At 36.1% G+C, this 16,168-nt stretch overlaps 1 protein-coding gene across 2 annotated transcripts; it reads right to left on the reverse strand.

Annotated features, from left to right (window-relative positions):
• Positions 1-1,677: 1,677 nt before the first annotated feature.
• On the reverse strand, positions 1,678-16,162 carry nap1l4b (nucleosome assembly protein 1-like 4b). 2 transcript variants are annotated; one of them, XM_084404252.1, is made up of 15 exons: positions 16,067-16,162; positions 14,655-14,702; positions 13,268-13,364; positions 12,272-12,413; positions 10,418-10,504; positions 10,204-10,332; positions 9,873-9,944; positions 9,606-9,745; positions 9,378-9,523; positions 6,716-6,735; positions 6,325-6,444; positions 6,193-6,228; positions 6,014-6,061; positions 5,767-5,804; positions 1,678-3,440 (listed from the first exon to the last, which is right to left on the reverse strand). In XM_084404252.1, exons 1-14 carry the CDS (start codon positions 16,119-16,121, stop codon positions 5,802-5,804), a joined length of 1,143 nt encoding a protein of 380 aa, XP_084260378.1. In that variant the 5' UTR covers positions 16,122-16,162; the 3' UTR covers positions 1,678-3,440; positions 5,767-5,801. The 2 variants fall into 2 exon arrangements, with proteins under 2 accessions (XP_084260378.1, XP_084260377.1); XM_084404251.1 differs by lacking the exon at positions 5,767-5,804.
• Positions 16,163-16,168: the final 6 nt, after the last annotated feature.

The following is a 16,168-nucleotide window of genomic DNA, read 5'->3' on the forward strand; positions in this document are numbered from 1 at the left end:
AATTGATCAAACAAAATGTTACAAAAATGTTCAATTACAAATAAATGCTGTTCTTTTTTTAACTATTCATCAAAGCATTCTGGAAAAAAATACATGTCATGGTTTCCACAAAAATATGAATCAGCACAACTGTTTTCAACAATGCTCATAATAATAAATGTTTCTTGAGCACAAAATCAGCGTATTAGAATGATTTCTGAAGGATCATGTGACACTGAACACTGGAGTAATGATGCTGAAAATTCAGCTTTGCCATCACAGGAATAAATTACATTTTAAATATGATCAAATAGAAAAGAGTTATTTGAATTGGAATAATATTTCACAATAATTAAATGTAGCCATGGTGAGCATAAAAGACAAGTGTCATGGCGATAAGGCCTTTTAAGATTTCAGTCCCACTGGATGAGAGAAAATAAGAGAGTCCACTGACATCACAGTGACAGTATATTAAGGAGAGTGAAGACTCTTGTGTGTAAGTGCTTGACAATCAGCACATCAAATTTTTACAGACTCCCTGGCAACTAGACACTGGGACCCGACTGGCATGTCACTCCTTCTCCTCTTTAGGATAAGCACTCTTTAGCCTGTCTAAGGGAGTCAAGCTGGCCTTTTGTCCTGGAGAAGATATGAAAACTGTTATCTGTGCTTTAAAAGTATGATAACAGAGATGTCATCACTGAGGATGGTACACATTTGAAAAGTGCTTATTAAAATAAATGACAGATGTCATGTGAATGGGGGTTTCTCTTTGCTTAAATAAAAATGAAAAAGTGAGTCAGGGAGAAAGTGGTTGCAGAGCCCCCTACAGACAATACTACCAAAATGCACCTAATAACAACACCTCTGAAGAATGGAAGAACTCTATCACATAGCCTTGTCTTTAGATTTGACCTTAGAAGACATTGCCTATGACCACAAAACAGTGTAGCATAATAATAACGTAGTGTATTAGCCCAGGGGTGTGCAAACTCGGTCCTGCAGAGTTTAGCTCCAGCTTGCCTCAAAAACAAACCTGACTGGGTGTAGGAATAGAAAATGGCAGTTTCCTTCTAATAAGACCAAAACAGGAATGCTTTTTGAAGAAATTGTGAATTTTGTCATTACCACCCTTCACAATAACACCACATACTGCCACAACAGATGGATAACTTATAAATTAAGTATTTTTAATCATTTAAAAATAATTAAGCTGTGATTTTCATTGAAGCATAATGGTACATAGTTACATAGTAACAGTTTCAAAATTCAATCTTATTCTTGTAACTTAACGTCTTGTACGTTTCAATTGACCTATCATTCATTCACTTCTTTCAGTCCGAGGTCTTCAGTATTTTCTCCTCACAAGTGAAAATGACTTATTCTTCATCGAGCAGAAACAAAGGTGGACTGGAAACAATTAATCCCAAAGGATGGACCTTTCACATGAAGAAAAGAAATGCAAACTCTTTTATCAGCTTCATATTTCTTGCTGTTGAAAGCAAAAGTGAGGGATGAATCAGACTTATCCAAACAAATATGCCACAAATGCTGTCGATTGAGCTTAACTTGAAACATTCCTTCAACATAACCTGCATTCTTTAGTATCATTATCTGTCAAATTATTTTAAATGAAATGCAGACCTGAAATGCTTTGACAAAGAAATGGTTGGCGTAAAGGGAAATCAGATCACTCTCTTTGGCAATAAACATGTTTAATTGTTTTTGTTTTGTTTTGTTTTTAGTAAGTGCTTGGGCAGTACAGCAAAATCATTTTTAAAATGCTAAAAGGGGCTATAATCAACTAGGTACAGTACATACATCAGCAAAACATATTCTCTCAGGGATCCACCAAGAAGCACAAGACCAACACAGAGAGTTCAAAACAATAATAAAAAGATGGAAAACAAGATATATAATTAACTCTGTAATAACTAAAAGATTTAGTTCTTTTACGAGACAAAAAAAGAACATTAAGCAGGTTAGATATCAACAGTTTCACAATGCTGGATACTCGCACACTGTCATCTTGGCATAAAAAACCCTGAGTAGCCTATGAGATCAAGTCACAAAATAAATTATTCGGTCAACTTTGGGATGTGATGATGTATCTCAAAAAATGGCCTTGAGGATGTGCTCACATAAAACATGTGACTTTCAGGACGTGCAATCATCTGCAGTTCACTCAGAATTCAGTGACCATTGGCAGTGGACTTTCGCCCTATCGTCTTTGACTACTACATATCTAAATTGAGCAATTCCAGCATTATGGATTTTATGTATATTGAAGTACATATAGACAAAATGACACTACATCGATTAAGCATACAGGTACTTAAAGTAGTGGAGTGCAGGGATTAATTTTTTTCTTAAATTATGATCTTCAAGTGAAAGATAAAAATGTTAGACCTCCATATTGTAAAGTAGCCAGATATGATTAAACACAATTTCTTGATGCCTGCAAGGTATCATCGATACATTAGTTGGTAGCTAGCTAGCAACTGTCCACACATTTCCATAAATAAATAAGTGCATAAACATGCTGTTTTGTTCAAAAAGTCAATAAATAGATATGCTGTGTTAAAAAAAACTAACAAAGAAAACAAGGTTATGCCCATGACACAGAACACAATTTGTTAAATACAAACAACCTTGACAAAGGTTACATGTGCACAGGAAGTTATAATACAATCCCATTTATTTCAATTCAGGCTTAAAATTTTACCTGTCTGAATGTGAAGACACAATGCTTGCAAGTTAAATAAAAATGCAAGATTGTTTCAAACCTGTGTTTTTGTCAACTTTTTTTGGCTATGCAACAGCATGTCTGAAGTCATTACGTCTTTCTGTTTCACATTTACATATACACACACACATACAACAGTTCTTTCTGAGAGCCTTTTCCAGCCATGCAATATTCCCCCGGTATCAGCACTGGAAAAGTTTCACCGTTTTAAATACATTCTCGCCTAAAAACTACATTCCATGACACAATAACCGTAGTATTTTAAAAATGATGGTGGTTTGCTCGTCCGCCATGACTCTGTGAAAAATGTTGCAAACGGAGTGATGCAAATGGTGAAATGGTTCGAGTGCTGATACTGGTGGAATATCACACGGCTGGAAAAGGCTCTCAGCCAATCAGATTCGAGAACCAGAACGAACTGTTGTATAAATATATATATATTATTCTGAGGCTGCCTGTAATGTGGAATTGCCCAATTTATCTATACTGGTTGTTGTATTATAGCAAGTGAATTTTAAAGTAATCGAATTGTGCTGGATTAAAAAAAAAAAAAAAAACTAATTTTCCAATGTACTGCATCATCATGTTGTTTTGTTAGACGGTGTGCTCAGCAGAGACTGTATGCAGCACTACAGAGCTGATGGGGTTTGACAGTGGCAGGAGTGAGCGCTTCAAACTACTGTTGTTTGCACTCTGCAGGCTGAGGATCCACGGGCTGAAAAGAGAAAAAAGATAGGGATGGAGGAGAGAGAATTCTTTATTCAATAACTTAATACTGCATCTGCAACTTGAGGCAGGAAGAGTGCAGGAGAAAGAGAAAGGGAGATATATCTTCATCACAGAAGAGTGGCTAATGAAAGCACATTTACACTTGACACATCTCTCTAGGCATCTGTAGGATCAACAATGTGAATACAGTCATTAATTAAGATAAAAGTGTGAGGGAATCTAAAGTGAATCACCACTCTTTTGTACTGGAGATACATCACTATCACTAAATGGGAGAAAGCGTGTTTCACCACAGCCTGATCCACCGAAAGAAAATGGTTGTTTGAAGCAGTTGTTTTGCATGAAGGGGTCATATTACAATGAACCTTTTAATTTATTAATAAAAAATCCCTAACTTCCTCTCCTGTGCAAAGAGACCACTAATAAACTGCTAAAACTCTTCATTCTGAAATCCTTCAGTTTCTGTTTACACAGTATTAAATTGGCCCATCCAGTCATGGTGAAGTGACTGAAATGGTCAAGAAAAAAGTTTGAGGGAAAAAATAAAACAAAAATTAAATTTGACTAACATTATAAGTGGCCTTAGTGAAAAATAAATATACAAAAATGTATTTGAAATACATTTATTTTATGCTAAGTATACTACAAATACATTTACATATTTATGTACTTAATATAAATACCCTACAATTGTACTTTTGTTATACTAAATTGATATACTTAAAATCTGCTAAATTGGAACAACTAATTTTGCACTTGATGTACTTTAGTTATCCAGAAATAGTGCTGAGGTCTAACTAAAGATATACTTAAGTATATTTGATCGTGCTAAAGTGGAACTATTGCAAGTATACTTAAGGTAGACTTAAATATCTTGTATTTAAAGACTGATCAGAAATCATACTATCCTTACTAATAGTGATATTAAACACATTTTAGGCTTAATATTAAGAAATGTGCATTGTGCAATAAAGTAGTATTCCAAATAAAGTTTAATTATAATATGTATATCAGTAAGTCTCAAGCGATATGTCAGTAAATATATTTATGGATTTGTAGTATAGTTAATATGAAATTTATGATACATTTTGGTATAGTTTTTTTTCACTAGGGGACCATTGCTTTGGACCATAGTGACCAAAGAATGTACACTACTGTTCAAGATAATGTTAAGTTAATGTTTTTAAAAAGTCTATGCTCGCCAAGGCTGCATTTATTTGATCAAAAAAATACAGTAAAAACAGTAATATTGTGAAATACTCCAGTCTTCAGTGTCACATGATCAAAGTGTCACATGACCAAGTCATTTCACTTGGCGGGCATCTTTGAAACGCCTCTTAGGCAGCCATTTCAGTCATGCAAGTGCAGCTCCTATCTATTTGAATGGGGAAACATCAAATTCTCCAAAGCTGTTCACCAAGCTTACAATTAAATTTCATATTTGAAATCACCAAATAAATCTGACAACAACTGTCTCATAAATTTTGTTTCTAAATGCTCAAATCATGACAAAAAACAGCATTTTTTAGGCTGGACCAGCCAATGCGCAAGTGCAGGAACCGGAGCTTCTAAAGGAAGCTGCAGTGATGCAAAGTCTTTACCAATTGGCTCTTTCATTTAGAAGGCGGGAATTATTCCGCCATATTGTGCGTTGCACTTTCTCCCATTCATAGTAATACGAGTGCACCGTCTTTCTATATCTAAATTCTTTGACATGATCCTTCAGAAATCATTCTTATATACTGATTTGGTGATTAAGAAAAACAATACTTAATCCTAATCTTTTGAACAGTAGTGTATGATATTATTCCTTTAACATAAGACATAAAAGAAGAAACCCCAATACTGAAACACTCCAGGATCAGGGTCTAAAATCTGTGCTTTTTGCTTGAATAAATGGATGTTATAGCAATAGTAAGTTAAAGCAAAATATTATGCATTCAAAAAAGAACGCCACATATCTGAGCTGGAAAAGTTCTTGACCTGCTAAAAACCATCAATAATTATTCAGCCAGATTGTGGGGGTGGGGGGGTTAGGGGAAGACTACAGGGTATACATAGAGCAAAATGGATGGAAGGACATTGCCCCAAATTCTCTAATACAGCAGTCGTGATTCTGTCCTCTTCTCTGTTCTTTTACAGTCATGTACTGAGATTTTGGGCAAGGCCTTATAATATGGTACGAAATGAATGGTTCAATACAACGTTACAGGGTTGCTGAGGGCATGGGATAGCAGACGTAAGGAGAGGGACGAGGCCGAGGGGGATGTGAAGGCAAAGGTTAGAATGGACTCATGACATTTCTTTCTTACCTAGAAATGTATGAAGTGAGAATGACTTATGCCTGTCACTAGGGGCAGAACAGGGGGAGGTAGAAAACAACCACAATCAGCATTAATCATCAAACATGCAAATACACCACAAACATTCATCCAAAGAAAAAACAGAACAGAAAATTAAGTTACAGAGAGTGAGGACTGCTAAACAAAGAGACAATGCAGTAATTCCTTTTCAAATTCATCTCATTCAGATCAAGTTATAATCTAAATCCAAACTCACCTTGGAATCTCCCTCCTCTTCATCATCCTCATCCTCCTCATCTTGGTCCTATTTCACACAAAACTCACTTACCCTACACAATTGCAACTTAATATCAAATAAAACATATTTCATTGTGAAGTTTTATAAAACACTGATTGCTCCATTTATCTTTAATACTATGTATATGGTGAACTCACCTCCTCTTCACCCTCATCCAGTTCCTCCTCCTCAAACTGACACAAACAAATAAATGAATGTATATTACAAATGAATGCACACTGGAACCATAGACATCGTAAGACAAGAAACAGTTGTTTGAAAATACGTACACTTTCGTCATCCTCCAGAGCTTCTCCTGTGAAGTACAAAACTGCTCTCGGAATGATTCTTTCCCTGAAGAAATGACCAATTTCAAAATCTGTGGCTAAGGTGAACTCAGAATCCTCATCCTGTTGAACACAAAGGAATTATATCAACTTCTTTGATCATTTGAAGATGAAAAATTAAGTCTGATTATGTCTAGATCTCTGAAATGATTCTCTAAACTTTAAAAGTTAACTAATCACTCGTGTCTATCAGAAGGCATGACTGTGGATAAGGCAGGCAAAATCATATTTTATTGGCAATAAAAATCCTCAAATTACATATAATTGGTCTCATACAAACTAAATGCCTAGATAAACTAAACAGGATGAGCTAAAAAGTAACAAAAATACTTACCAACTCTTTATCTGGTGAAACTAAAACAGAAAAAAATATTGGTGAATTCATGTGATAGCAAAAAGTAAACCTGCAGTATGTTAAACATCTGAACGACAGAATATAAATATTCATCTGATAATTGCTTAATACAAAACTCCGGCTCATTGGTACAACGTGTACAATCAAAATTTAAGAGGGCTTAAATACAGTAGGTTGTAAACAACACTATAGCTGTAAATAATGTTAATTCAAAATAAAGTATTTTGATAAAAATGGGATATAACAAGGAATCTAAAGAAACAGTGACACCTAAACTATACTCAGTTTAAGAACCATATTGAGACTTATCGTGACATCACACAATGTCGATCATATTCACTTCCTCTGCCTTTAGGCCGTGTGTCCAACAAAGAGTTTTTTTTTCCCCCGTGGCAAGCATATTTTTCCAATTGGTTTCGAATAGGAGTGCCACGTTTTTAAAACACCAGGAGCGTAAAGCCGAGGTCACACTAGACTTTGAGCATGCAAAATTTCTTCAGACAAAGGTCTTGATTTGACGTCAAGCTCGAATCATAAATCACACTAATGATCGTTCGTCCCAAGGATATTTTCTCCATTCTGTCACAGTTTTTTTCTTTTTAGAGCTACTGTATAGTCGAAATGAACTGAGTTTGCATCATTTAATTATTATTTTCTGTTTGTCCCTGTAAAGCTGCTTTGAAACAATCTGTATTGAATAAAGCACTATAAAAATAAAGATGACTTGGCATAAAAAAAAAAAAAATCAATCACCTAATTTTATAAATGTGACCAGTTACATTTGCATTAAGCTCTCTAAGTTACATTTTTAATCAAATTTTACATTTACAAAATGAGTACAATAGCAGAAATAGGACTTTTTAATGAAAGTAAAGATCCATGTTTAATAAAAATTATGAATGAAAATAGAAAAAAGTTAAGATTGTTGTTCAATTTAGTTTTATACATATGTCATTGACATATATTTTGTTCTAATGTCACAAGTAATAATCTCAAGGTTTACTGGGTTTTTCATGATTTTTTTGGTAGTGTGGGTTTGGTGAAGTGTACTAAAAACAAACATTTTCACGTGTGCCTTCCGAAATGACCCACAACCTTATCAGTTTGTATGTAAAAAAAAAAAAAAAAAAAAAAAAAAAAAAAATTTATTCAGCAACTCCACGTGAGATGACATGCTTTGAGTGTTGTTCCAGCATACTACTACTTACCGCTGCTTTCTGATGGTTTAAAGCACAATTACTCAGAGTTGCCCCCTTTTGTTTCAAAGAATAGTTAAATATAAACACCTCCTCCGTTTGCGAAGGGGCGCGCAGTCAGCGGAGGCTCACGGTGCGGAGCCAGGCGAAAGTATAAACAAGGATGTGTTTATACAGTGCAGTAGGGCTGGGCGATATGGAGCAAAAAATATATCTCGATATATTTTGCTATATCTCGATATACGATATATATCTCGATATCTTTACAGGAAAAATAACCCCCCAAAAACTACTGCAAAAACAAATATGCCAAATACCACAAAGTCTTTTTTTTATTGACGTGCAAATAGGTAGGCTGTTCATGTAGGAACAAAGTGCTTCTGCGACATTTAAAAAAAAAAATCCCTGTATACAAAAATAATAATTTAACTGTAAAATAAAGGAAGAAATAATACATATTGCACTATTTTTAATAAACCTGTATAGAAATATCATTACTAATTTTGGCAAAAAAAAAAAAAAAAAAAGCCATATATCCCCCAAAAACTGCACAACTGTAGAGTAAAACATTAATTAAAAAAAAAGTGATAAAAATGCATCTAAAATTTGACATGATTGTCACAAAATCACACTGTCTGGGGCCTCTGGGGAACTCAGAACAACTGCTAGCATAAAGTTTAAGGTAAAAATAACTGCCATTAAATTACAGTATCTTACTACTATACAATTAGATAAACTGTTCATTCATTACATCACTTTACCTCTGTCTTTATCCACCTTTATCCTCTTCTCTTCTTTTTGGCACTGTATAGCAGAATAGGTAACTTAGGCTAATGCTAATTTATAATGTGTCATGTAAATTCAGCCATCCGTCACAATCAGGAAACTTTCACCGCGTCTAGACCTTGCGCGAGCTGCCAGGCCCGTTTCTACAGGGGAGCATGTTAAGTGTGAGTGCACCCTCAAACAAAAGCAATGCGGCGAGAGGCGACGCTACACAAAAAATTACCAACAACAACTGATCGCGCGCGCGCTGTTTCTGACGCACTTCAAGCACTCGCTGGGCGGGGAAAAATGTATGTGCCTGACCGGACTCGGGGCACTTGGTTGAATGAGACAACACGCGAGGGGAGGGGGAACAAAAGCAAGGAGGCGGAGGAGGGCGGGGGCGAGCGCGAGCACAGCACAGAGAAGGCAAACAAGCAAATTGCCGAAATCAGAATTAAATATAAACAATATATCGATATATACGATATGTCAAAATCCATATCGAGTTTAAAAAATATCTCGATATATCGTAAATATCGAGATTTCGCCCACCCCTACAGTGCAGTACGCCTTACACAGCACACCTTAATGGTTTCCCAAAGTATTCAACCTACCAGTCTCATTTCCTTTTATAAGCATTCATAAAAGTTCACATGCACAACTGTTATATTGTGTACCTTTAATAGGGTTGAAAAAGTTGAAAAAGGAGTCATTGGGCACTTGTTTGGTGATGACCCTCGCTGTCCCTCTGCCTTTGTGCTTCTGCTTCTTCTTGATTGTTTTAACCGTCACATCTTTGCCTTTGTGCCAATCAATTTCACACCTGCCAACAAGGAGAGATGAATAATGAAAAAGTGTGAAAGTCTGTTGACGATCTGAGCAAGTCTTGCTGATTAACTGCTCACCCCTCACAGTCCATGATTTCTGGTCCCTCGAACGAAAAAGTGTCCTCTGCGTCTGGCTCCGATTTCATTTTGTATACTTTTGTGAGGACTGTGTTGGTAAAGTATTCATTGGGTTCAAAATGGAACTCTAACGTGAAGCTCTGTAAAATACAGGATTAATAATAATAAAAAATATATAGTATAATAGTAGTGTAGTAAATTTAAAATGATCTGATTTGTCCAGCAGTTAGCAATATGACAATATTTTATAATCTAAAATAATCTTACCATAGGCTGATCAGGACCAGAAAATATCACTTTAATATCTTGAAGATGTTTAAGTATTGGTTCGTCATGCTCCTGTTGAGAAAGAGCACAAGCTTTCTTTTAATTAAAAAAAATTGGAAAAAAATGTGGTGTTTGATTATAACCATGTCTTTTTCATGAAACTGTATTAATCTTTTTTTTTCAATAAATATGTAATATAAGTGTATTCACATTAATAATATTAAGTTGTATATCGTCTGTCCAATGTTACAGGGCGAAAACAAACATTAAATAATCATTAATAAGAATAGAATAGAGACTTCAGATGAAAAGGTTTCTGCTGATGGTTCACCTGCAGCATATCGCTCAACATGTCCACACTCCGGAATATGGTGAGCCAGAACTCTGGAATTCCCTTGGGGTTTTCCTCATTAGCATCTTCTGTCTTTTCCCCTATAGCAGCTTTCTTCTTCAGATCTTCCTGAAAAAGAAAAGATTGCATTGGAGTACTGCTCTTCTGTCAGCATCAGATCTGATTTTAATGTGAGTGGTCAGATAATACTCACTGCTAATGCTGCTTCGTCCTCATGGTCACTCTGCCATTCACACTCCTCATCAGTGGGTTCCACTTCTCCAGACACAAATTTTCTTCTCTAGAAATATAGAAAAGAAGAATATTTATTCTAGAATTGTTTTTCTGTCATACATCTAAAAGTATTTAAATATTTTATAATGCATAAAAATGTATTACAATTAAAGAATAATACATAATATATATACACATGTACTATGTGTGTGTATATCATTTATATATATACAGTTATGTAAAAAAAGGAAAGGACACCCTTTAGAATTCTATGGTTTTATGTAACGGCATAATAAAAAAAAAACCATCTGGTCTTTAGCAGGTCTTAAAATGAGGTAAATACAACCTCAGATGAACAACAACACACGGTATATTACACCATGTCATTATTTATTTAACAAAAAATAAAGCCAAAAATCGAGAAGCCATGCGTGACAAACTAAGTGCACCCTATGATTGAATTAGTTGTAGAACCACCTTTAGCAGCAAACACTTGAAGTAATCATTTTCTATATGTCTTTATCAGTCTCTCATATCGTTCTGGAGGAATTTTGGCCCACTATTCTATACTTTACAATGTTCCTTCATTTCTTTGAGGTTTGTGGGCATATGTTTATGCACAGCTCTCTTAAGGTCCTGCCACAGCATTTCAATCGGGTTGAGGTCTGGACATTGACTGGGCCAGCGCAACACCTGGACTCTTTTCTTTTTCAACCATTCTGTTGAAGATTTGCTGGTGTGCTTGGGATCATCGTCCTGTTGCATGGCCCAATTTCAGCCGAGCTTTAGCTGTCGGACAGATGGCCTCACATTTGACTCAAGAAGACTTCGGTATACAAAGGAGTTCATGGTCGACTTAATGAAGTGGGCTAGTGCATTATGGCCAAACATCTCCACTTTGGTCTCATCTGTCCAAAGGACATTGTTGCAGAAGTCTTGTGGTTTGTTCAGATAAAACTTTGCAAACCTAAGCCATGCTGCCATGTTCTTTTTTATAGAGAAGAAGCCTTCTCCTGGCAACCCTTCTAAACATGCCATACTTGTTCATTCTTTTTCTAATTGAACTGTCATGAACGTAACATGTTAACTGAGGCCTGTAGAGTCTGAGGTTTAGTTCTTGAGTGTTTTGGGATTTCTCTGAGCATTGCACAGTCTGACCTTGGGGTGAATTTGCTGGGATGCCCACTCCTGGGAAGATTGGCAACTGTCATGAATGTTTTCCACTTGTGAATAATCTTCCTCACTGTAGAATGATGGACTTGAACATGTTGGGAAATGGCCTTGAAACACTTCCTAGATTGATGGGCTAGCCCATCAAACTTGACATTGTGTTATCACACACCTGAATGCTCCAGATCTGCAAACTGCCAAAACTTCTGCTTTTATAGAGTTGGTCACGCTGGCTGGTCACGCTGGCTGATGATTAATTAATCAAAGGCATTTGATTAGCAGTGCCTGACTGTTACTTACCCTCTTAATTCCTATGGAAGCAGTAAGGGGGTACTTAGTTTGTCACCCATGGCTTCTCCATTTTAGCCTAGTTTTTGTTAAATAAACAATGATACGGTATAATATGTCATTGTTTTTGGTCATTTGAGGTTGTATTTACCTAATTTTAAGACCTGCCAAGGACCAATTTTTTATTATGTTCTGATACATAAAACCATAAAATTCAAAAGGGTGTACTTTCTTTTTCACACGAATGAGATACATATGGTATATTCACTATCGTTCACTAATTTGATAGAAATACAGTAAAAACATTATTATTGTGAAATATATATATATTTTTAAGTGTACACACACACACACACACACACACACACAAACTCACTTTGTCAAATAACGGCTGATAAAGAGCGCTATACTTTCTCTCCAGCTCATGCACCTCCTTGTAAAACTTGGCTTCGATGTGTGTGCTGTTAACCTGAAGATTCTTTAAGGCATTGACTCTTCTTTTCACAGACTTTGGTAAGCTGGATAGAAGTTGATAGAGGAAGAGAAGACAGACATTATGTGAGCAGATGGGTGTCCGATAATGCACAGCTGGACTGGTGCATTTCCCTGCTCTCTGGTGTCAACAGATTGGTTTGAAGTAAGATACAAGATCTCTGTTCAAATCACGTCGCAAACTTCTGAGAACTCAAGTCATGCGCTTCATGTAAACAGCAAAGATATGGTTTGTGCTGCAATTGCTGAATCTGTTTTAGTCTAAGTTGACTGCTTGACCCAACAGCACCCTTTCCACAAGCCTTATGTTTGGTCTTGCAGTGTTCACGCACAAATGAAAAAATGACAATTTTGTGCAAATACTGTTGTCTGTATCATCGTTTTCATAACCACTACAACTACAGCCAAATTCAGGAAGTGAAATTAGCATTCATGGGTGTGTGACCTCTCTCTAGGCATCCTCAATCTGACACAAATACACATACATGTATACACACACCATTAGGACTGACTTCTGTGTGATAACTATACAAGCAGAGACAGATTTTAGGTTGCAGGCAGATGGCCTGACTAGAGTTTTCCCCCCTAAGACAGACGGTTATATTACACTAGCAGGGTTGTCTCTCTATGTAACATTAGAAACAATGAAAATGCAATGTGCAGTTTTAAAATTCCACGCAGGATATATGAGACGCACCCAGTCGGGAAATAGGCTAGTTTTCTTAAGATAGGAAACAATAAAAACATGATGCCATGACAAGTAATAAAGACAATCGGGTACAGAATTGTTGTTTGCCCTGTTAGTCTCTCTTTGGTTCCAAGTTATTTGTTTGGTTTGTATGAAACAGCCTTAGTGTTTCACCTTCCGTGTCTTGCTTACCTGTCCATGATGGAAGCACTATGTGAGACACTGTCTATTTTGTCCTGAAGAGCTGCCAATGCCTGTGGGTTCTGCATCGCCTGGTCGCTCACCTTACCTGAAAATAACATGCCATCACCAGCATTAAAAATGAATGCACTAAATCATTATTCATCAGTCAAATGTCTCAAAGTCAAAGCATGTTTATACTGCACACAGTCCTTTCCAGAAACAAACATCCACTTTAAAGGTAGCATGGTCAGCACAGTGAAACACCACTATTGTTTCATATTGCTCTCAGTAGGTTTGCGAGACTTCTTAAAGCGATAGTTCACTTTGAAATAAATTTTTGATATGTTTTAGCTTACCTCAAGGGCATCCAAGATGTAGGTGTCTTTGTTTCCGCAGTAGTTTCAATTTTGATATTTTTAGGTCAAACCGTTCTTGTCTGTCAGTCATATAATGCAGGTCTATGGTCACTGGCTCAAAACACAAGCACAGAGTCCAAATTAAAACAATTCCCCATCGTCCAAATGAAACAATTCCCCATCATAAGTACACATTGATGGCCTAAGACACGAAACGAGCGGTTTGTGTGAGAAAACGAACAGTATTTATATCGTTGTTATCTCTTGAAAACAGCACACGTCCAAATGATCTGACGGCGCGGGCGGGTATAGATATATACATTGATGTCGCCTTGGCTACTGCAGTTCATTGGAACGAAACCGTAGCCAAGGCGACATCTATGTATATATCTATACCCGCCCGCGCCGTCAGATCATTTGGACGTGTGCTGTTTTCAAGAGATAACAACGATATAAATACTGTTCGTTTTCTCACACAAACCGCTCGTTTCGTGTCTTAGGCCATCAATGTGTACTTATGATGGGGAATTGTTTCATTTGGACGATGGGGAATTGTTTTAATTTGGACTCTGTGCTTGTGTTTTGAGACAATGACCATCGACCTGCATTATATGACTGACAGACAAGAACGGTTTGACCTAAAAATATCAAAATTGAAACTACTGCGGAAACAAAGACACCTACATCTTGGATGCCCTTGAGGTAAGCTAAAACATATCAAAAATTAATTTCAAAGTGAACTATCCCTTTAAGATATCCTCCAAAATCTTTTCCATTGAATCATTGGCAACAGTGATGTGCAGAAGCTTCATGAAACTTTTACACTGAAACATTATACTGGCTTTTGTCTGAGCAGCACCATGAATCAGTAGCACAGATTAAAAACATTTTCTCTGCCAGCTCATAAATGTGTTAGTATTTATAAAAAAAAACATAAAAAAAAAAACACTAAATAGAATATACAAGGTTTATCTCATCTAAAAAATGTTGTGAGCTTGATAATAATCAAAGACAATACCAGGAATTCCTAGTTCCTTTACCTTTGGCTTCATTGTCAGCATCCATCTTGCTACCACAGCTCAAATATTCTATGAAAAACACAAAACGTACAACTTCAGCTTGCCTACAAGTACATTTCTGGCTATTAGTTAAGACGAAAGTACATAATATTTTAATTAACTAGACTTTTAACTAATATTTATATATATAAAAAAAAAGAATAATTTTGTTTTTTTATTAAAAACAGCTGATGCTGGGAAATGCACAACCAAAACATCAGTGTAATAAACCTAAATGACCCTCAACACAGTCAGAAGTTAATTGTTTTTTAACCATGAAAACCAATGCAGTTTCCATTTGTGTCAAATATTTCAGTGCTTTCATCAAGGACAGTGACTCGAATTTATTATTATTAAAAAAAATTGAAACCTCAAGCTACACATTTAACAACCCCAAATTTTCCACGTAATTAATAGTTACTGTTGTATCATTATTATATGACAAAGTTATTGTAACTAAAATAAAACAGAGAAGTTAACTTGGTATTAGAAGCCAATTATTTTTTTATTTTTTTATTATGACTACTATTCAAAATAACATACTATTGATAACAATTACAAAAAGTATTATAATTAACTAAAGATTTTGGAAACGTCTTAGCTTGAAAAAGAACATTTATTCTGTTTTTTTGTTGTTGTTATAATTGTATTCATTTGGTGGAAACTTTGCTTAGCATAGAATATGCTGGTAAGAGAAAGAAAAATATTCCTTGTTCCAAAGAAACGTTTAAGTTATATTGCTTATGTTAGTAACGTTATGCCATGTAGCAAAACTGCAAATATCAAAATCAACATCTCAAAGTAAAGGTAGCAGTAACGTTACAAGCAGATGTGTCATGCTGACGCCCATCAGAGATACACACTCACGCTAGCAGCTAACACGCTAAACTAGCCACATCCAGACCATATCAAATCAGTTTAGATCTCATAATCTCCACAACCACAGAGTTTAGCACATGTGAATGGAGGGGGTCATAACAGTGACAGAGGGCGGACACTGGACGATCTCCAAACGAACACTGTAGACGGGTCACGGCTGAAGTGTAACGTTAAATGTCACAGGTTAGCAGGCTAACAGACCCTCACAAAAACACATCCCGGGTCTGAGCTTTGACTATCTCTGCCGCGTTTAACAGGTTTCAGGGTCATTGTTTGCTAACTGACTTGTATTGAAGCTGTAACAATTCATAATAGTCGCTCGTAACTTTATCAAAACAAAGATGGCATGCAGAGAGAGCACAAGCAGCACACTAATATAAAACATGTACAACCACGAAAATATTACCCATTCTGCTTTGCATAAACTGGACACGCATAATATATCATGTATTTTAAAGTAAAATGCCTCATTTTGTTGAAACATTTATATGTTTTAGAGAGATTGCTGTTCTTACCTGAATCAGCGGGTGTTGTTCGGCTGATGGACTCGGCAGTAAAGCTGAAGCGCATTGGCTGGCCAGTTAGTACTCCGCTTCAGCGACAGTAATGTGTTTGAC

Source organism: Rutilus rutilus (genome assembly GCF_951802725.1).
Source record: "Rutilus rutilus genome assembly, chromosome: 3".
Classification (NCBI taxonomy): domain Eukaryota; kingdom Metazoa; phylum Chordata; class Actinopteri; order Cypriniformes; family Leuciscidae; genus Rutilus; species Rutilus rutilus.